General features: G+C 45.3%; 1 protein-coding gene across 4 annotated transcripts in view; it reads left to right on the top strand.

The window, feature by feature from the left end:
• The window catches only part of CEP70 (centrosomal protein 70), a 450,608-nt gene that overhangs the window by 194,319 nt on the left and 232,585 nt on the right, over positions 1-23,704 (top strand). For all 4 annotated transcript variants that reach the window (XM_085647489.1, XM_085647491.1, XM_085647488.1 and 1 more), the window contains 3 exons: positions 5,841-5,955; positions 9,942-10,040; positions 19,487-19,651. In XM_085647489.1, coding sequence (XP_085503615.1) covers positions 5,841-5,955; positions 9,942-10,040; positions 19,487-19,651 — 379 coding nt within the window. The remainder of the gene's footprint in view (positions 1-5,840; positions 5,956-9,941; positions 10,041-19,486; positions 19,652-23,704) is intronic.

Here is a 23,704-nt window from a genome sequence, read left to right as displayed (position 1 = left end):
AATATAAATAACTGCATACTGTGCGATGAGCTAGTAGTGCCAACAATTAAACTTGATCCAATTCCTGATATATACACAGAAAATATATAACTATGTCATGTCTGCCTGAAATATAAACAAGTCATAGTGACATGCCGAGGTGCTTTCATGGTAATAAAATAATGGCGCCAATGCTCTCAAAACATGCTGCCTTCAAGACAATGAGAAAAACTGCAAAAGTTAAAACTGCTTTGAATGCAGGTTCTGCTGCCAGTATTAATGATACTTATTTGCTCTCCCATCATTTCCTCGTAACTAGACAGAGCAGAAACTCCCCGGTTAAATTCATGATAATATTACACTGAGCAAAACTTCATTAAGCTGTGTTTTCAAATGCGTGCAAGATCAAACACAAGCAGTAAAAGCATACAGCGCTAGTAACAAATCCATGGGGCTCTAATCATACAGGCTGTGTCTCATATATATGTTTGTATATATGTGTATATGCATGTTACCTTGGCTGCTCTTCTACTGACTTCTCCACCTCTCTTTGCTTCTACAAGGTCTGGTCCTATATCTCCATGAATCAGGGTGCTTTTTTGGGCTGTACTCGGGGTTGCCCTTTGTCTACGCTGCAGGGTGTCTTTTAGTACATTTAGGTGTACTGCGTTGCCTTTCCTGCATCTTCAGCAATAGGGTCCCCGTCCCACTACCTGGGGTGGTTCTCTGGCTTCACACTGCTCCCTTCTTGGTTGTGTAGATTCTGAACGATATCTCTCTTTCTGGACGAGGGTTAATTTTTTTTCTACCAGTCAGAGGATGTGGTCTACAATTCTTAGATTCTTTCCTACATTTATACGCCTATTGGTACTCTGGTGCCTCTGCTGCCACTTCCTTCGGATGTGCCCCTTTCATTAGGTATCACGCTCTACTATGTCCGCTGTGCAGGTGGGATAGCTCTTCTGATGTCAGTCGTTCTAGGGTCTGCGCCCTACAACTGTATTTTGTGATTGGTTCTCACCTTAATCTTCAAGCTGCATAGTTGGGCAGTCCTAAGCCCTTTTTTTAGCTACGCAACCTTGTTGTCTATATGGCTGTCGGATCAGTACATGTTTCAGTGGTGGCCCGCATCAGCGTGCTTCACATTTTTGTTCCTGCTCGTCCCTGTCCCCACATTGGTGCCTGGGTGTACACTTGGCCTGTTTCTTGTTCCCGCCTGTTCTTCTAGGATATTGTTCAGTTTCTACCTCTTGCTTTTCGGTTCCTGACTGTAGCTTCACCGGCCTTCCTTCCATGGGCTAGGCTAGTAGGCTCTGGTATGGTTGCATCGCTTCATGTTTTTCCCCACCTTTGGTTGGTGTCCACATAATGCTGAGAGGGGTCCTTCTTACTCCTTCGTTCGGATCTCTCTCTCTCTCTCTCTCTCTCTCTCTCTTTCAATTCTCTCTTTCTCTTTCTCTTTCCTATATAGCTGGTGCCATTTCTACATCTCATACTTATACAGGTGTGGTGTAGCACCCTTATGGCATTTTTTGGGACGCCTTGCCTCCCGTTATCTTTTGCTCCGTTGCCGGCTCCGTGCTTGAGCACTTTCTGTGGTTCTGTCGCAGACCTACCACCCCCCTGGGGTATGGCTATGGTATGTATTCTAAGTAAAGGAATCTGCGGCTAGATGTCTCTAACAGATGTACGAGTTACTTACCTTCGGTAACGATGTATCTGGTAGAGACGTTGTCTAGCCGCAGATTCCTTGATGCCCACCCATCCTCCCCGCTCTGCGAGAACCTTACCAGGTGGGCATCTCCTCTTGCCTTTCAGTTGCCATTGGTTTTCTTTCAAGGGAGCTCACGTAGTTGCGCCCCTTTCTGAATTACCATATGCGGCTGACTCCCTCCAAGGGGCTTTTTCCTGTAGGTGGTGCCTTTTCATTCACTGTCATCAGGAGATTCTTCTTCTTCTCCAGCTGTCTTTCCTCCCGCCCACCTTCTCCATTAACTAGAGGCTCTTGTCTCCTATATAGTCGTCTTCTTTGACAATCTCTTCAGCTCTGTTTCACACTTCCATTATTATAAGTGAAGATACCTTCTTCAAGTACATTGCTGTACTTTCTGTAAGGAAGATACCTACTTACAGTACATTGCAGTTCTTTCTGTGCTCCATCCTTGTTGAAAGGTACAGTTCTACATGGTACTACCAGTTACAATTCTCCATGGTAATGACAGTCTATTTTGTGGTCTGTTGGGATATTATTCCCTTCTTGCTCACACTTTGGGAAGGATCTACGCTTCGCTATGCGGGGTTCTTTCTCACAGAGCAGTTCTGTCTTTTATGATGGTGTTTGCACCATCCGCCTTATTTATTTTGCGGATTTTTCATCCTTCGCACACTGTTCCCTTACTTTCACAGTTTTTGTTGGTGGCTCAGCGTTGTGCCGCGGAAAACGTTCTCCGAAGAAAACTGTCGTCAGCGCGCCGGGAGGGACTTATATGACCTCGCTGACTTCACGTACGTGGATGACGTCAGGGCGGGGTCGTGTTGCGCCGTCCCCCGACACGCAGAGGTGCTGCTGCAAAGAATTTTCCGGATCCAGTCTGACGCCTGGGTATATTCTAAGTTAAGGAATCTGTGGCTAGACAACGTCTCTACCAGATACATTGTTACCGAAGGTAAGTAACTCGTACGTTAGGTCTTTGTGTGGAAGATGCATATGATAGTTGCCCAAGAAAGGTGTGGTACACAGACCTCCTTTACCTCTCATGGCACGCTCCGTCTCCTTCTCAGAGCAGACCTCCTCTTACATGGGCAGGTCCTACATTCCCGCCTCCAGAGCTTACACCTTCAAGCCTTCGAACGGGGCAATCCACTGGATGTGGTGGATGTTATATTATCGTACCAGAAGACACTTCACCAAGTCTGTCTATTCTGGTAGGTGGGCCAAGTTTGTGAAATGGTCTGGTGAGAGATCAGTTGATCCTTTGTGGGCCTGTTTCCCTGATGTTCTGAGTTTCTCTCTTTCCCTAGCACAACAGGGTTGTGCAGTAGCCAGGGTTAAGGGCTACTTGTCTGCCTTGTCCGCTTTTCTCCGTTTACCAGATAAACCCTCGTTGTTTAAATCTCTCATAGTTATGAGATGCATTAAAGGTCACCCAAATCGGTTTCCTCCCACTCCTTTTAACATGCCACTGTGGGATATTAACTTGGTTCTCACTTTCTTGATGGGTTCACCCTTTGAACCATTACATAGTTGTCCCTTAAGGTTACTAGTGTTTTAATACAATATTTTTGGCTGCAATCACTTTCGCTAGGAGGGTAAGTGAGTTGCAGCCCCGTAGCTCCAAGCCTTCTTTTACATTATTCCATGCGAATAAGATGGTTCTTAGGACCAGAGCTGCTTTCCTGTCTAAGTTGGTCACTCCTTTCCACCTAGGGCAGTCCATCACTTTACCTACTTTCTACCCTCCCCCTCACCCTTCTAAGGAGGAGGAGAGACTTCATCACCTGGACCCCAAGAGGGCAGTCAGCTTCTACCTTGATAGAACCTGGGACTTTAGGTTGGATAATCGATTCTTTATCGGATATGTGGGCAAGATGAAGGGCAAGGCTGTTCACCAAAGAACGCTGTCCAGGTGGATCATCCTGCATATCAATATCTCCTACGCCTTGGCCAACAAGGAGCCTCCTGAAGGTATTGGAGCTCATAATACCACAGCTAAGTCTTCTTCTTCGGCTTTAGCTAGAGGCGTCCCCTGTGTTAGACATCTGCAAGGCTGCAACTTGGGCCTTCCTCTACACTTTTGCGAAGCACTATTGCTTGGATTTGGAGTTGAGGAGGGATGGCCATTTTGCACGTTCTGTGCTGCAGGATTTTTTGGTATAGGCAGGCAGGCACACTCCGCCGAGAGCGGGAATGCTTGGGGATTCAATTCATATAAGGGGAGGAATCCACTGGCAGATGTATCCATCAGAAGAACAAGTTACTTACCTCTGGTAACGCTTTTTCTGGTGCATACAGTATCTGCCTGTGGATTCCTCACTGATCCACCCGCTTCCCTTTTGTCTCTCTGCTTATACCGAAAAATAATTGATGTATACCTTCTGTGACTTATTGTTGAAATCATGTGATTCTTGACTCTAGGAAATGTCTAAGATGAGAAATTTCCAGTTTTGGCTGTGTTTGGATACTGTGTATACTTGTGAAAATATTGCCAGTTCACCCGTTTGCCTCAAAGGCACAGAAAAAATGGGTGGAACTGACATCAACACTCCGATGAGGTTTTTTTATGGCTCCGATAGTCACGCGGAGTCGCGTGCTGAGCCATGCTATCGTGACGTCCTCGTCAATGTGGGAGAGCTGAGGAGAAAAGTTTCCGTGGAATGCTGCGCATGGGGGTAATTCATAAGGTGAGGAATCCACAGGCAGATACTGTATCCGCCAGAAAAAGCGTTACCGGAGGTAAGTAATTTGTTCTTCTAGCAGCCATTTATTCAACCAGTTAGTGATTTACAGACTTTTCAGACATGTAGACTCACAGTGTTTTCCACTCCACTGGGTTGGTTATGAAAATAAATGTTCCTTCCTTACCAAAGGTCATTTCATAATGCCATGTAAACAAATGAATCTTCTTTCTGGTTTTCTTCACTAATCCCTGCTCTCCAGCAGAGAGACCTTCACATTCCCTAGATGTAAGATGAGTTCTGAAATTCTACCTAGTCAGAATGGTTGACATGGCAAAAGTTAATCAACTCATTGTGAATTATGGCCCACTTCTTAAGAGCTACATTCAAACAGTCCATCTCCCAATGGTAGCTTCTTGCATTTCATTTTTGCAACCAGCTGGCTAACAAATTCTTACCTGGCAAGCTCAGAACGTATTCATCTGGAGGGAAAGTGGCAATAGCTGCTTGTTATAGAAATGTCCCTGTGACAGTCATTTGTAAATTGTACATGGAAGCTCAGCCATAGTTTAACCAAACATTACTGTGCCTTTAATCCGACCCCAGGATGGAAACGAGTAGGTCTGACTGCTCTCTGAAGCCTCCTTGATTGAGGTGTCATTGGTAGGTATTCAACAAATTCTCATTCCTTTGCTATTTACACCTAAAACGTGGTTGGTTGTGGGTATATGCTTGGTATTCTATTCTAAAACATGACCGAAATGCAGAAGGAAATGTTACTTCCTTGATATCCTGTTCTGCATCATAGGAATCTTCCTCAAAGTTATGAATAACCCACCCTCCTTTCCAGTCTGGACTTTTCAAGCATGACAATTTCTTCAGTCTTTAGCATAAGCTCATAAAAAATCACAGAGACTGTCATGGAACCGCCAGTACAATGAATACTAGGACACAAACGTTGCTGACTCCTTAAAAAAACAGCCTTGTTTTCAGCTTCTCTTAGCATTGAGCCTCCTTTTTCCTCTATCCAGCTTTACCTGTTTGAACTTAAGAATTATCTACTTAGCAGTGTGGTGCGCAAGTGATGTGATGCTGTCTTATGTACATGATTGGGAATTCATAAAAATAACCGGCATAGGATTGGCGGTTGTAACTTCACATAGAATGCCAGATCTCATCTCTTTTCAAAGAGTTCATAACTTCAATGAAAGTTCTTATGATGCAGAACTCACATTTTTCATAAATGGCATTGCCTTCTAACGCCTGTCTGGATGCACAGCTAAATTTTTAGGCTAACCACAGATATATTTATCCGTTCCAATTAGGGTAATTATGTACAAGTTGTGTGTGTTGAGGAAAGCCAATCAATCCTGCATGGATTCAGCCATCCTTTAGCTGTGTTAAAGAGTTTGTCATCAGTTTTTTTTCCTTTAGAAACTTCTCGAATGTATTTATTTTAATTACAGTCTTCATGGGGTTTCTTCATCAAAGAAAGCAGAAGAGAAAAAAGGAGATTCGGAGAGCACCAGAGTAGAAAACCTAGATTACCTACAGCCCAACATTTGCAGAGGATATCTTAAGGTATATTTGTGACATTTAATTCATTATTTGATGTTCCTGATTTCAGCTGTTGCTTTTCCAACAGTCTTTAAGTTTTAATCTTGGATTGCAGTTTATGTGAACATGACTTATGTTTTGAATTAAAAGTCTAGAGATATGTTTTCCACAACATCAAATGTAAATCTTGTCTTGCATAAAGATAAATATCCATTATAATCTCCACAAGAACAAGTTCTGGATATACCTTCAGGTTAAACACCTGGTAGGTTGTGAAGAATTGCAATTCTGTCAAAGGACTATGTGGCTGAAAAACACTTAGATAAATACATATCCAAGTTTTGACTGTTTCAAGACATTATTTAATGGGGATACATATGGCCTGCTCTAGCATGTTAAAATCTTCTAGTCAAAAATATATTTGACTTTTGACTATATTGCCAACACCATTGGCTGAGGGTAACAAACACAGCTGGTTGTTTGTGCTTATGTTAATAACCTAAACTGACTAAATCTGATTGGATAAACCCTTTTTAACTTAGCTGTTATAGCTATTTTTTAAGCCATACTTTATTGACTGAAGTGTAATGCAGAACAAAATGCCTCCAGACATGTATAAGATTCTTGATATGAAATGGATTCCTTGACCCTCAGTTGCACATCCCATCATCTCCAAACAGGACCTCCCATTGAGATTTCAAAAACATTTTCAAGTTGTAAGACAAGGACTTCCTTTTACTGAAAACCTCTGTCAGAAGCATCTCGGTCATGTCCCTCTTCCCCAGTCCAAGAGGACAAAGCCTGCACCACAGCCTCAACTAGCAGTAAAAAATAAATACAAGTAATTTTCATGCAGTTCTGCCACCTCTTCAGCTCCAACTCTGGTGCTCACATCTTTGTAGTGAAGGAATTATTTCTCTCTATGGTCTTCATTGGACCTGTATCAATAATAACATATTAGTGCTTAGTGGTGCACAATAGCTACAATGGGCTACATACATGCCAGCTATCTCGGTCAGAGTTTAAGCAGCTTCTTCTGGAGATTAAGAGGCTCCTCATTTTATGTCCTATCAATACAGTTGTTCTCTTGGAAAGTAGCCTGAGATATTACATTCAATATTGCCTTATGTTTAAAAAATATAGAGGTATCGTCCTTTCTTGGTATGCTCAAATCAGTTTCTGTCCCAACGTATGTTAAACAAACTGACTTTGACCCATTTTCTAGCCCCTGACCAAAAGAATAACTGTCTGAATTGAGTGGACCTACGTTATTTTTTTAATTTGCCCGTCCCACAGGAACACAAGACCATAAACATGGCTAAGACCGTACCACTATATAGCTCAATCTCGTAAACCATTTGGATCAGTTACAAGACATAAACATTCAGTCCAAGCCTGAACCGGTCCATCCTCTCTTATAACTCTGAGACGGTGGACCAGTGCTCCAAACCATCTGGTGACCTTCCCCTTCTGCCTAGCTTGGCCTTACATCACACTCATTGGATGTATCTATCTATAAGTGCCTTAGAGGGACAGTTTTGTCCTTTCACGTAATATATATGAAAGCATAAACTCGTAGCACTGGAGCACACAGCATCACAGCCTTCTTCTACACAAGGAGGCACTTACTCCCCTCAAATACGCTGTCTGGAAGTAGAATTGTGGAGGTGAGTCACCCCCTAAGCATATCTTTGCTGACTGCTTGACACATAACTTTACTTTCTCAGTACGTGGGAAGTTCATTAAGAAATCCTCACCTCTATCCTGGAAGCTAAGGCACGCTATCTTTGCTTTGTAGTCCACTTGACCGCCAGGTGCCAATGGTTTGATTCTTGGATGTACTGGGTAAATCCCTGGGTGATGTCCTTATTTTTCATTGAACAGGGTGTTTATGTATGCTTTGCCTCCTAATTATCTGAGTTAGAGAGTCCTTCAGAAAATCAAGGTCAGTCGCAGATGCCAGCCTAATAAGGAGGTTCGTCGGTGATCATTTAGGATAATTCTATACTCTAAATTATGTACCATTTATGAATTAAGTCAGTAAGCCACTTCAGGACTGGGATTATAAATAATTGTCCTTGGTAGGCCCTTTTAGATAGATTAACTGTCTATTCTTCCACATTGTGTTTTTTTAAAATTACAAACTGTTCCCTGCATATTAACTTAACAAAAAACAAATCCTCCTACTTTATATGGCTGTAAAAATGTTAAAAATAGCAGGGGTGTACTCGATATGCAGAATGAATAAAACATTTATAAGATATTTAATTAGGTTAGTACTAAAAGCCCAGAATATAGCTAACATTTAAAATGTAATCTTCTAAAAATGATCTTTATTAGTTAACCGAAATCCAATCTTCTATTTCTTTTAAGAGGAGGGATAAGATTTTGTGTGCCACTTGAGTTCGAAAAAAAAACCAACCTCGGCGCTCTGCAAGTGTACTCTATTTAAGCTTTACTAGTTCTGTGCCTGATCTAGCAAGTAAAACACAGTTTTCCCATCTTATGATGGGTATAAACCCTCTCACATCAACACTAATTAGTCCAAATTCAAGTGTCACTGCTTGGACTGGGGTCAACTGTTTTGAAGAACCAAATAAATGGATGATTCTCCCTTCTGTTTTATCGAAAAATGAAAACATTTGGTGATGGAGATATTTCATATATTGAAGTGGAGTGGGTGGAATTTATGCTTGCCGACATTTCGTAGGTGTAAGAGTTTTCGTCCCCAAGACTTGTATAACTTACCCATTTCTCCACTATGTGCTATAGCTTTGGATAGATGTGAGTTACATGTAGGGTATTACTCAGATTAGAAATTACTGATGTTCCTAAGTAATCATCTTTCTTGAATTTTTTTTTTATATATATATATATATCCACACTTACTTTAGTCCCAGTAGAAGGCGGGAGCCAAATGCGTCGCCCTGGGAAATGTTTATCTGTGAATTCTTTAACTTCCAATAATTACTGCTGTTTGGAAGTGATGAAAAAATAAAGAACTATGAAACTCACGGAGGATTGTGTCTGGCGAGTTCTGTACCGCTGTATTGCAGGTCACGAAGGACGACTACGTCTTGGATATATATATTTCCTTCCTTCTTTCCCAAACCCGTGTTTTTTGTTTTGCCAATAATTTTGGCGCCGCTCGATGAATCTTCACAAAATTTTCAAACAAACGTCCACTTTTTGGTTCAGCTGCTGTTGAAGGTTTTGGAGTGATACGTCAAGCGGAGTCTGAGAAAAAAGGGGTTGTCCAAAAACGCATTTTCCCTATGTTATGTTAATGGGGATTTTTCATTTTTAGAACTGAGCTGAGCTTACTATAACTCAGGCCCCTGCAATGCACTGGTTATGACCTTACATATTACATCACTCATGACATGGTCAGTGACTGCATTCATGACATCTTAAATGACATCACTCATGACATCATCCACAGAATCACTGACGCACTCACTCACACCCCATAGAACCTTTCATACACCCACTCAACACAACCATTCACCGACCCACACCAGTACCTTACTTACACACACACACACACACACACACACACACGTACATCCGCTCACTGACCCCTACAACCACTCATATGCCCACTCACTAATACAGCCACTTAAATATCCACTCAAACACTGAGTCAGTCACCCATAGAGCTGCTCACACACCTAGTCAAATACACAGCGGCTTACTCACCTATACATTTTTTAAAAGTGGTCCGAGATACTGAACCTAAGCGAGACAAATCAGTGCTTATGACTAGAATAAGATTCTTCTGCAGGAGAACTAGAATTACAGGTTAAGTGACTTTTCTTTGCATATTATAGGTATTTGCACACAGGGTGATGGTGTTGGCAAAATCGTAAGTTGTGCCTTTTTTGTTTATGTAACATTACCATATATTGATGGTCCCCTTGGTGGGTTCTGGTAGTAACATTGCTTCAAAATGTCATTCGGAATAGCACTGTGGGCAGATTTTTAACAATACCTTCAAACCTTCTCTCCAGAGTGCCTGCATGATGGTGAACATCCAGGATGTCAAGGATTTGGATTCTGTTATATCCTTAACAGTTAAACAATCTGAAGAATATTCCAAACTTCAACAGGTAAAGCCAACGCTAGATCTACCCCTCTTTCCTAATCGCTGTCTGTCATTTCCGTAATGTTTGACATCAATTCCTCATTTAGAGGTTTGTATGCAATATGTCTTACAAAAATGCAGTGTGTGTCTGTCTGTCTGTCTCTGTCTCTCAAGCGGGGGCCGAGTGAAAGGGTGGGTCCCAAAATGTTTTTTTTCCAAGTTAATTTCCATAGGAAACTTTAGACATGGCTGCAGCCTGAACTGCTGAACAGAATTACACCAAATTTGTCAAAAAGGTAGCTCTTGGTCTTGAACGCGACCTTTTTGTTTTATGGTGTAAATCTGTTCAATAGTTGCAGAGAAATTTAAAGATTTTTCAGATATACAACTGTGGCTGCGGTGTATTTGCGACCCCTCTTAATCTCGTGCTTGAAATCTGATTGGCTGCCAACACTTCCAACCAGGAAGTGTTGACAGCCATCTTGTGACTTGGTTGAACCAATCCACAAGAAAAAACATTTTTAAAAAAGGAAAAGGGGGCGGGCAGGGTAGAAACACCCAGGGTAGACAAACCATGGCCCCCCAGACCTCTTGGGGGATGGGGGGTTCCACAGGGCCCAAAAAGCATTAAAAAAGAAATGGTGGGAGTCGCGTTGGATTTGCGACTCCCGCTGAAAATGGTGGGGGGAGGGGGGGAGGGAATGAAGCTGTCTCCCGTGCTCCGTTTAATTATGCCCCTGGGTGGGCCAGGTCCCAGTGACGTTTGAAAATATAGGAGAGGGTGCACGGGCCCCCCTCCTCGGGCTGTTCAAAGCCCTGGGGACCGCCACATCTCCAGGGCAGTCATTTAGTTATATGTGGGGAGCCTTGCGGCTACCCTGCTAACCCAGGGGCTGCCACCTCCCCAGCGCAGGCTTGACATAAAAAAATAAAGCAGGGGAGGCCGTAGGGCTTCTCCTTCAGCACCAGGGACCGCCACCTCCCTGGGGCACAGCCATTAATTAATAAAAAATAAAAATACAGCAGATGCCCCATGGGCCTGCATGGGGAACGCAGCCCCTGGGATCGCTACCTCCCTGAGGCAAAGCTGTTAATTGTTTTTTAAAAGAGCAATGCCAGCTACTGCAGGAGGCGGGAAGCCGGCAGGGACTGCACTGGCCTTGAGGCTCCCCACCCCTAGTCCCCAACGGAGAGGCCAGGCCCCAGGGAATGGGGTCCCCAGGGCCGGAATTTGGCCCCGGGAGGGTAGCAGTTAGGGCAGGCACTCATATACCCACTGATTCACCAATACACATTGGTATATATATTTAACACTCAAACTTTTTACAAAGCACTCAGTCACTGGATGATGTAATCAGTGATGTCATTTGAGATGTCATCAATGATGTCACTGACCATGTAATGAGTGATGTAGTATGTGAGGTCATAAGCATTGCATTGCGGGGGCGCAATTTATAGTTAGCTCTGCTAACCATAACTGCTGAATTTCTCTGGTTTTGTACAAGTGAAATCTGACCTGAACTATAACGCCCTGTTTTTTTTTGTGTGAATATATATGTATTACCTACTGGTGGTTCCCAGTAGGTAGTGATAGTTAGGACCATATTTCCATAGGAAAAGGGTTTTTTGAATTGCCGATACCTTTGGAACCTTCCTGAAATGTTTCCCAAAAAGTGCCCCGGTGAATTTTGTTATGCATAGAAGGCTTCGGGGTGACCTGTGAAGTTGGGGCAGAGAAAAAGGAGGGTAAAAAAAAGTATGTTTCCCATGTTAATGTAGCCCGAAGCACTGGACGGAATTTCACCAAATTTGGCAGAAAGTAAGATTTGGCTACGCAGATCACACTTTCAGTTATTTGGTGTAAATTTGTTCAATATTTGTTGAGAAAATTAAGAAAATAAAGAGTGATATCTGTGGACGTGGGTCCTTCGCAATTAATCGCGAAACATTATTAGGTCATGCAGGGAATTGCATAGCTCTGATTGGCTGCCAACACTTCAACCAGGAAGTGTTGGCAGCCATCTTGGGACTCTGTTTCAGCCGAGTCCTAAAAAATAACATGGGGAAAAAAGAAAAGAGGTCAGGGTAGGATTACCTTGCCTTGGTCTTAGGGCCCCCGTAAAGTATAAAATTATTTTCTTTTTCTAAAAAAAATTCTGCAAATTCACGGCAAAAATCGGGGACAGGTAAGTCGAGGCACCATAAAAAGTCAAAGAAGCGACGTCGCTCTTCTTCTACCGCTCACCGGTCGTGGAATGCAGTTGAGGGGGTATGCGGTCACTCCCCCGCGGCTCCGTTGGAGCCTCCGTCATTGCCCGCGGCCTACCCACCCTTTCCGGGACCGCATGCAATTTCGGATTAGGTACAGGCCTTTGTGTCGGCCTTGAGCCATTTGTTTGCCCCATCGGGTCCCTCCGGAGCACCTTCGGGCCCTGCAGACCCATTGGGTGGGTCTGCACCCGTGCTGCCGCCCTTGGCCTCAGCTACGCCGGCGCCATGCCCTGCGTCGTTGCCGGCTCCGGCCTCGGCGCCGGGCGCGGTGTCGCCGCTGTTGCCAGACGGCGCCAAACCGGAACTGGTATCTTACCCCCCAATTCCATTTCTGGGTGGGGAGTTCGTCCCATTTCCCCAGGCACCTCGTCCTTACCGGCCTCCTCAACAACCGGTGGATGAAGGGGAGTACTGGAAGGGGTCTGAAGACCCTCTTGCAGCTCAATGCGAGGGTGAGCCTGAATGGGAAGGCGACATGGAAGGTCCAGTGGATCTTGATTTCGCTCCATACCCTGGTACACTGTCCCCTTCTTCCGTAGCTACGGAGGAGGTTGGGACTTTTTCAGTGGTGTTGCGTAGGGCGGCTTAAGATCGAGCTCCCCTCTGTTCCTATCAGGACCAATCTCCTGATCGAGGTGCTGCAGCCACCGTCCTCCTCCGTGGAGTCACTGCTGCCCTTCAACGAGGCGCTTACTGTCATCCTGTTGAGCACCTGGACCAAACCTAACTCAGGGGTCCCTGTAGATAAGGGTGTGGCATGCCGCCATCACCCGGCGCCGGGCGACCCCCAGCTTTCTCACACAACATCCGACGCCTGACAGTCTGGTTGTCCAGGCTTCTGCCTCGTCGAGCACATTCCCTTCCGCTCCTCCGGACAAGGAATCGAGGAAACTGGAGCAGTTTGGGGAAAAAGATTTTCACTTCTGCCAGTTCTGGGTTGCGAGTGGTGAATACTGCTTGCCTGTTGGGCCGCTAATCCCATTCTGTGTGGGACACCGTGGCACAGGTGCTGCCTCAGTGCCCTGTGGAAGCACGGGCTGTTCTCTCCCAGGCCATTACCGAAGGGAGGGATGCTGCTAAATTTACTATCCGTTGTGGGCTTGACACGGCCGATTCCCTTGGCAGGGCACTTTCCACAACAGTGGCGTTCCGCTGTTATGCTTGGCTCAGAACTACTGTCTTCTCCGGGGATGTCCAGAACACTTTGTTGGACATGCCGTTTGATGGCACTTGCCTCTTTGGTGACAAGGCGGATAGCACCCTGGAACGCGTTAAGGACTCTCGGGCTACGGCCCAGTCCTTGGGTCTCGCCACCTCACGTACTCCCTCGGGGTCCACTTTTCGCTCCTTTCAAGGTCAGGGTCGGGGCGCCCAAGCGTGTTCCTTTCAGACTCGCAAGCCTGCGGAGCCGCAATCTCAGCTCAGCCGCGGACGTGGGATCAGCCATGGTGGGTCCCGAGGGCAGTGGGCAGGTCAATCCACCCCTGCCGCCTCAAAACTTTCCTAGTCCGGTGTTTCAGGCCCACCAGACGCCAGTGGGTGGCAGGATTCGCCATCACCTTCCCCACTGGCGCACCATCACCTTGGACAGGTGGGTTCTGCAAATAGTCCGAAGGGGCTACTCCCTTTCCTTCGAGTCTACCCCTCCAGCCATGACACGTCAGTACCACCGCATGTCGGGGACTCACTTGGCACTTCTCCAGCAGGAAGTTGCGGCCCTCTTGGCCAAGGGGGCCATCGAGCGCGTTCCGATGCCAGAAGTAGGTCATGGTTGTTATTCCCACTACTTCCTGGTTCCAAAGAAGGACAAGGTCCTGCGTCCTATCTTAGACCTCCGGAACGTCAATCGCTTCCTCCGGAAGGAGAAGTTCAAGATGCTCACGCTTGCTCAGGTCTTGTCTGCCCTAGACCCGCAAGACTGGCTGGTAGCGTTTGACTTGCAGGATGCTTATTTTCATATCCCTATCCTGCCGGCCCACCAGCGTTACCTGCGGTTCACGGTAGGCCACGAGCACTTTCAGTTCACCGCACTCCCTTTCGGCCTTACCAGTGCCCTTCGGGTGTTCACGAAAGTGATGGCGGTGGTGTCAGCTCATCTGCGCAGATCTGGGGTTTCAGTCTTTCCCTATCTTGACGACTGGCTGTTGAAGGCAGGCTCGCCCCAGGCAGTCGTCTTCCACCTCCAGACTACGGCCGACCTCCTGCATTTGCTGGGGTTTTCCATCAACGTGCTGAAGTCGCACCTGATTCCCTCTCAGAAGCTCCTCTTCATGGGAGCGGTTCTGGATACGGCGCAGTTTCGGGTTTATCCTCTCGAACTGCGAGTCCGGGACATTCGGGCTATGATTCCGATCTTTCGGCCCTGGTCCTGGGTTCTGAGGATACATCTGCCAGTGGATTCCTCACCTTGTGAATATACCCTGCACTAGCAACATTAAAACATTTTTGTAGCTTTCCACGCCGACGAGGACGCAGCATCGGGGGAACCTGTCCGACTACGTCCAGATCTCGGAGGGCACTGCACAGGACTTGCAGTGGTGGCTCACAAACCAGCGTTGGGTCAGTGGCAAATCACTCTCCCTTCCCCAACTGGAGCACACAGTAGTGACGGACGCGTCCCTCCTGGGATAGAGTGGCCACATGGGAGAGGCGGAGATCAGAGGCCTCTGGTCTCCGGCGGAGTCCAATCTCCATATCAATCTTTTGGAGCTCAGGGCGATCCTACTGGCACTGAAAGCATTCCTTCCCTCTGTCAAGGGGAGAGTGGTGCAGGTGTTCACGGACAACACCACCGCCATGTGGTACTGCAACAAGCAGGGCGGGGTGGGGTCGTGGACCCTATGTCAGGAGGCTCTACGTCTCCTTCCTTGGTGGTTCAACACCTGGCAGGTACACTGAACACCAGGGCGGACGAACTCAGTCGCAGGTGCATGTTGGATCAAGAATGGAGTCTTCAGAGGTGGTGCAAGGTCTCTTTCAGCAGTGGGGAGAACCTTGGTTAGATCTATTCGCCACCGAAGAGAACACGCAATGTCAGCACTTCTGCGCGTTGGAGTTTTCAAGGCGGCGCTTTTCATCGCGATTGGAGTTGCGGTCTATTGTACGCCTTGCCACCTATACCACTTCTGCCCAGAGTGCTGAAAAAGATCAGACGCGACCGGGCCCATGTCATTCTTGTGGCGCCGGACTGGGCTAGAAGAGTTTAGTATCCCGAGCTACTCAGTATGAGCATAGATCCCCCGATCCGACTGCCTCTTCGGGAGGATCTCCTGTCACAGCAACAGGGGACGGTCCTCCACCAAAACCTGTCCAGCCTCCACCTCCTTGCGTGGAGATTGAGCGGCGACAGTTGATTCCCTTTGACTTGCCTCCTGAAGTCTGCAATGGAATTCTGGCAGCCAGGCGTCCCTCCACTAAAATGGTATACGCCTGTCGGTGGAAAAAATTTGTGGCATGGTACACAGCGAAAGCTGTAGATCCTCTTGCTGCCCCTCTTTCTGAGGTTCTATTGTTCCTTCTTTCTTTGGCCCAGCAGGGCTCTGCTCTGGGCACTATATCAAGGGCTACCTTTCTGCTCTTTCAGCCTTTCTTAGGCTGCCTGATCAGCCCTCTCTTTTCAAGTCCCTGGTTGTCAATAGATTTCTCAAAGGTCTTACTCACCTTTTCCCTCCTATTCCTTTTGTGATGCCTCAATGGGACTTAAACCTGGTTCTCACATACTTGATGTGCGCTCCCTTTGAGCCTCTTCATAACTTTCCTTTGCGGTTATTAACTTTGAAAACTGTCTTTCTGGTGGCCATCACCTCCGCTCGGTGGGTGAGTGAGCTCCAAGCTCTTTCCTGTAAACCTCCTTTCCTGTCGATTCATCCGGACAAGGTTGTGCTTCGTTCACGTCCCTCCTTTCTACCAAAAGTAGTCTCTGCCTTTGATCTCGGGCAAACTGTCACTCTGCCCACTTTCTTTCCGCCTCCCCACCCTTCAAGAGAAGAGGAGAGGCTCCACCGTCTGGACCCAAAACATGCGCTTTCGTTCTATCTCAACCACACACAACAGTTCCGGGTGGGTGACCAACTCTTTGTTGGCTACGTGGGCGCCAAGAAAGGCCAGGCTGTGCACAAGCGCACTATCTCCCGATGGGTTGTCTTGTGCATTAAAGCCTGTTGCTTTCTGGCTAAAAAGGAACCTCCGGTTGGGCTGCGCGCCCATTCTACCAGGGCGACAGCAGCTACTACAGCATTGGGACGCGGTGTCCCCCTGCAAGACATCTGTCAGGCGGCCACTTGGGCCTCGTTGCATACTTTCACTAAGCTCTATTGCCTTGACAGTCAGGTCCGGAGAGATGGCTTCTTTGGCCGTTCGGTTCTCCGTGACTTTCTGATGTAATCGCACTTCGCAGACCCACCACCAGGGTTGGTATTGCTTGGGTGTGTATTCTAAGGTAAGGAAGCTATCACTAACGTGTCTCTTTCAGATGCACATGTTACTTACTTGTGTAGCGATATATCTGTAAGAGACATTAGTTAGTGATAGATTCCTTACCACCCGCCCATCCTTCCCGTTCTGTTAACTGTTCTCTAGGGTTCAGGTCATCCATAGTTCTGTTGCACCAGTAGTCGGTCTCTGGCATGGGTCTGCGCTCCTGGCGCGGAAAAGTTGTGTACAGAACTGACATCAGCACGCGTGGGCGTGTCTAAGTAGCTCCGACGACATCATCTCGGCGGCTACGATGCCACCGACGTATGCGGAGCTGTACGACGACGCCTACCGACGCGCAGGGGTACTGCTGACGAAAACTTTACGGATCCAGTCTGACGCCTAGGGATATTCTAAGGTAAGGAATCTATCACTAACTAATGTCTCTTATAGATATATCGTTACACAAGTAAGTAACTTGTGCATTAGGACCATGTTTCCATAGGAAAATCATTTTAAATTCAAAACACATTTTTATTGAGTCAGCAGATAAAATAGCCACATTTCTGACAGGAGGAGTGCAATAAAAACTGATCGGTATGATAGCATTCAGGCTGGTGACTTCTATGTGACATTTACAATACAGAAAAATAAACATTTCGGGACTGTGAACAGCAGCCCATAACTTTACAACCAAGTGTGCCATGTACTGTGCAATAGTACATGTATCATACCCATCAAGCCACTTCATATGTAACGTAGTCCTTTGTATCATCACTTTCCCCTGTGGTTTGTTCTCAGAAGGCTCCCACATCAGTAATTCACGGTGGAGGGGTTCCAAAATGAGACATCTTAAGTCTGCCCATCGTTTCCAGATTTTGGGGTGCTTCTGTGGGCAGCTCTGTGCATTAAATATAGGTTGCTCCTGACTCATGCACCAATCGAAACCTGCCTTAGATGCTCCCAGTTTGGGCGGGCCGGGTCCTTCCATGCCCTAGCTATATCCTTTTAGCCAGGGTAAGGCCCAAGAATAGCAAATGCCTTTTATAGATGATTACCCCAATTTCTTCGGTGACATGTAGTAGGGCGAGCTTAGGAGACAAGAGTATTTCCCATCCCAGTACCTCCGATAAGCAGGCCGTGACTCCCCCTCCAAAATCTGCTAAGCGCAGTGCATTCCCAAATGGTGTGTATGAACGTGCCTTCCGCGCTGCCACATCATAGACACGTAGGGGAAGCTATCAGTCCCACCCTCCACAGCCTATATCTGGTAAAGTAAGCGCATTGTAAGTATTTAAACTGCATAAGTCTGAGGCGAGAAGATATTGCAGCTCCCCTCGGGGATTCTAATGCCTCCGTCCAGTCGTCATTATCAAGGGGGCCAAGGTCTGCCTACCATCTCTCCCGGAGTGAGTCTAGGGTCATAGAGAGATTCGTCACCAGGGTTTTGTATATCTTTGCAGTCTTGTGGTCCCCCAAGTCGCCCATGAATACCTTTGCTTCCATCGGGTTGAACTCCAGGAGAGATTCCAGGCAAGTGATGTACGGAGTTAGAGCATGCCGCAATTGCAGGTATTTGTAGAATTGAGTTTGCGGCGTAACAAATTCCTTCCTGAGCTCCCGGAAGGACCTCAAGGTGGTGCCTCACATTACTTCTCCCAAAGTAGAGATACCTTTGGCATCCCAGTCCTGAAACCCCGACAGAGTGGACACCAGTGGTAGAAGGTCGCTCTGCCAGAGTGGCGTCTCTCTCGTCAGTCGTCCCCACCATCCCGTTCATCGCAGCGATTCCTTCCATACCCCAAAAACCACACGTGTGGCAGGCGGTAATCGTCGAAGCTCTTTTGGGGTATGTAGTAGTAATGTGCACCCATGAGCCATTGTTCCACCTGGTACACCAGGTCATTGCTATTCCCGTACCACCAATCGTTCAGCACTAAGAGATGAGATGCTGCGTGATATGATTAGATGTCCGGGGTCACTATTCCCCCACAGTATGTAGATTGAAATCCCGTTTTTAGTGCAACTCTAGCCTGATCATTCCAAAGGAAGCGGGCTCAGTCTTGAGTTAAGCTGACGAAGCTAGGCGGGCGGTATCTGAAAGGGATGATTCTGCAGAAGGTGAGGGAGTGGCACCATCTTAAAAATCGCTGTCATTCCCAGTATGGATAGGGGGATACTCGCCCGGGACTCCATCTCAGCCTGAGTACGTGTCCATATGGGGGTAATATATTTGTCCACGACACCGATTGGGAGGATGAGAGGTGGACCCCAAGGTACATGAACCCAGTTGTGGCTAGCGTTACTTCCCCAACCCAGGCGCCCATCTCCGACCCCCCTTTCAGAGGCCACAGTATAGACTTCCGGGCATTCATAAAGAATCCTGAATGCCTTCCAAATATCTGCATTATGCGGAGCAACTGAGGTCCTGCCGGATGCGGCTTCAAAAGGAAGGAAAAAAAGCATTTTTAAAGTTAAGATTGTTTTGGTAAGCTTGATGATGTTCTCTAAATATGAACATAAATATGGTCTCTGTTCAATGAATTATAAAAAGATTAAATATGACATGTATTTATCCAGTAATATCTGCTTTATGTTTATATGTACAATTTCCTGAGTGCTCGCTTTTCATGTTTTCTTTATTAATCAATGTAATATTGGTAGTCGGTTATTTATTGTTGTATAATTTGGATACATTTATTAGTTCACTGAAGTGTACCCAAAACTAATAAAATGTCAAAAAAGCATTTTACTAAAGTGAGAGTGCCATGACTTCTTGTTTTTAAGGTGCTGGCAAGCATAAATACAGTTGTTACTGGACACAAAGCACCACAGTTGTTATACAAACAGAGCTGCAGGCAACCATTTAACAAAGATGCAAGCCAGAAGACTGGATTTGAGCACCTTCTCCCCACAATAGAAATGTGGGCCGACCAGCTGATTTCTTTGAAGGTATTTACACTTAATGCCTATGTTACAAGTTTCTGTGATTTCAAAACATAAATGCTGGGGTAAATTACTTCTAAGTTTAGAAATATTTGCTTATTTGAAGTTGACTGATCAAGATGGAAAATGGTATTAAAGTGAGAAATGAAAGAGAGTTAATATACTGATGGCCTAAGGACTGATGTAAAATATATTGATGGCACATTGCTAATTTCAGAGTAGAGTTGTGCCACAACCAACATTACCTTCTGATTGTTAAATTTATATACCTCACTAAAGCATCTGATGCACATTTGTTGGTTATGGAAGACAATCTGCTCAACAGATTTCATTTGGAGTTTGAGGTCATCTATCAGAGCCTCAAGTCTTTCCTTCCCCTTCTGCAAGATACATGTGTGTAGGTTATCACTGACAACGCATCCTCAGTGTTCAATCTCAATGTTCTAGGTGAAAGTTGTCTGCTTGGTGCACACCTTTTCTAATGCGCTATGCTGAAGAGTGTGTATCCTGTGATATCCCACCTCGTAGGGAAGAAGAATGCAGAAGCTGCTTCTCTCCACAGAATTCTTCTTGCTTCTCTATAATAAGGGATCAACCATAGGTTCATTTGGGCTCTTTCAACACTGGTATTTTTCATGCATAAACCTTTGATGTCAAACAGTATTCAGTATTCCTTCTTTGCTTCTTGATTACGAATGTAGAAAGCTCTCTTAGGGAGTTGTCTTTAAGAATTGGCCATGGAAGTTTCTGTACATTTTCCTTTTTAGGCAATCATTTGTTGATATGGCCTCAGATTCTAGAACTTTGTGTCCAGCAAAGGGAGCTTGTTTTTCATCCCTCCATACTATTACTGAACTTGTGTTCCGGAGAAACCAATCTATGCACATGTCAGCATTTCAGAAGGAGACATTGCCTTGATTTGTGCTGCTAGAAATGACCCGGAAGCAGTATGGGAAGAAGTGGGTTATTTTATGTTATTTAGATTGTTAGAAAACAAATGCACTGTTTAGGCTACTTTAAGCAAGGGTCTGTCCGTTACCTCATCATTTCTTATTTTTATAGTTTAGTGAAGTGGTGCATTAAAACCGCAAATAGCTGTCTCGCGCAGCTCTTGGGGTGGGCGGAGGATACAAATAGCATTGACAATTGAATTGCTACAGTGACCACCCCGCCGTACACTGAATAGCTCAGATGATGTAAAAGCCTAATGGCTGAAGCCAGAATATAGGTACCAGACTTAGGCATATGACCAACTGTGTTGTGCCATGTGCCATGGTGAGCCACTTTATAGTAAAGTAACCGTGTCTTGTGAAGGCATAAATATTACCTCAACTTCAGGCAATTCCTATTCTTGCTCCATATTGTGGTGCTGTAAATTGGCAGCCAAAGGTTTGTGATGCACAGGTTGGGCCAACTTGTCACAAGACCATGTATATTTAAAAGCTTGTCCTTGAGGTCAGACAATGTGTCCTAGGTGTCGGGCCGTTTTAGTCTCCGGCAAGGCTGCCAATCATCCATAAAAGTCTTGATACCTGATGAGACACTTTTATAATAGGAGGATTGTTTGACTTTATAGAAAGCTTGTATTCTTCCTTTGATGTTTTTAATATACATGGTTCTGTCTGATCGACATAACCTGTCTTCTGAAATGGATGTACTTATTATTTTCTGCATTTCTCATTTTTTGAGTAATCATGACGATTGTTTCTTGTGGTGACCGTTCTTTATGATACCATTTGACAGGCAGCATTTTCTTACGACAAGATCCTCATTATATATATATATATATATATATATATATATATATATATATATATATATACACACACTCAGACAGCGCTCCTTCTGATTGATGGGACCCAAGGGAGCTGGCGCACACGCCGGCGGAGCACGCCGGAAATTAAATATTCCAAATGTCAGATGTCGTGCGCTCTCAGGAACAAAATGGTTCAACACAGATAGCGGAGAAACGGGTGTTTATTCACAACGCGTTTCGACTTTCACAAGCCTTGATCACGTGAATAACAGTGCTACAGTGACAACGAACTTAAAAAGAGTAAAGAGCTGTGAATACAAACAAAGGACCAAAATGCATGGTAACAATACAGCGTCCCAATGTAGCGGCCATCTTAGAGTGGTCAAATTACCATCTCAAGTATGAATGTTATCACTCACATGTTGTCCCAATGCGGCATAAAGAACAAATTAACAACAAATCATGAAAACAATATTAATGGCTACCATACGTCATGGTATCATAGTACTTGGCAAGTGCCAGTGGCGTGTTGTTCAGACCACCCCATGTGACTCCAATTGGAGGGACAGACGTGCATTACAAAGGCAGAAATTGGGACCCATGTATGCGGGATGTCAAAATCAAGCATAGCAATGGACAACAAACAACAACAAAGGGGGGGTAATATGTGTTCCCCAAGTGGGGCTAACCGTGTTGACCAAGAGATGGACCAAAGTTATTCACACGCCCATGTGTCCAGAACTGGTGATGACCTCGGTGAGATGAAGGGGAGAGAGGGTAGGCTGCCCGTGCAGAGTGAGTGTCAGTGTTGGGGCCCCTTCCTCTCCTCCTGAAAAGAAGTAAACAAATCAAAATGAGAACACATTGTTAAAAACAGATGCAAAAGGGTCTGCATCTGTGACAGTTCTAGTACATGTTCTAAAATTGGAAGAAGGGAAGAGAGTACACACTGGTTGCAACGACATGACATAATACAACCCTATATACATCATGCGTAAACAGTTTAGCACATAATCTAAATACATCATTCTCTAAGGTGTATGGCCAATTCTTCGTCCTGATTAAGACCGCCAGGGTCCTTGCTTTGAAAGTCAACAATGTATTTGGATTCCCTCTGTCTCAGCTTCAGTACCCTGTCTCCTCCCCTGGGATTACTGAGGACTTGTTCCAAAATGAAGTATCTGAGTAATGTGGAGTCAGAGAAATGATGGTCCCTGTAGTGACGTGTGACAGGATATTTTTCGTCTCTATGCGTTATAGCCCTACTGTGTTCAAGTACCCGTTTTTTGGCCTGGAGAGTAGTGCTCCCTATGTACCACTTGTTGCAAGGACATACAATCACATAAATGGCGAATGTAGTGCTGCATGTTAGAAATTGTTCTATATCCTTGTCAACTCCATTATACGTGGTCGTTTTGAGGAATGTACTTTGTTTACATGCCTTGCAATGGCCACAGGGAAAAAATCCCTGAAGCCCATGTGTGTGTCTGTCCGGGTACATAGTCACATCACTACGTACCAACATGTCCCTAATGTTCTTCCCCTTCCTGTACGTGATACTAGGTCTCTTAGGGATACTGGTGCCAATGATGTTATCAGTAGTGAGAACATTCCAATGTTTGGTCAGGATATGTTTGATGTTATATATATATATATATATATATATATATATATATATATATATATATATATATATATATATATATATATACATATATACATACCGGTTGACGAATCCTCGCGAAATTTTCAAAATAGGTGGGGCGCTCCGCTCCTACCCTGAAAGTCTCGGGGGGATTCATCAAGCGGGGGCTGAGAAAAAAGGGGGGTCCCAAAACGTGTTTTCCCCATGCAATTTTCCATAGGGACCTTTAGTCCAAGGTACAGCCCGAACGACTGAATATATATATAATAAAACAACTGCTTTTGCAAATATACATAGTATATGTATAATAACACATAAGGGCAAGAAGCACTTGAACTCTGTTTTTAATGAGTAAATCTCATGAGTAAACTTCAAAAGAAAGGCAGGCATTGTTAGCCTACAGGCTGCATTATAAATCAACATGTAAGCAATCTTCCATAAAAACTGGCACTGTGCCTTTAAGGCAGCCATGACCCCTAGCTTCCCACCATGCCTCAGGGGTGACAGTTAGGTCAGTTGTTCTTTCCGGCTCCTTCTGTCAGGACCCTGGAATCACGTCTCTCTCCTTTTTTGACTTTTCTGTAAAAAATACCTTGTTGTTTTTGTGGTTTTCTTGACTTCACTCGACGTCTTTTTCTAATAGAGTGAGGGTTAAACC

This window comes from Triturus cristatus, chromosome 3_2 (assembly GCF_964204655.1).
Source record: "Triturus cristatus chromosome 3_2, aTriCri1.1, whole genome shotgun sequence".
Taxonomy (NCBI): domain Eukaryota; kingdom Metazoa; phylum Chordata; class Amphibia; order Caudata; family Salamandridae; genus Triturus; species Triturus cristatus.
This window is presented reverse-complemented; position numbering and strand designations above follow the sequence as displayed.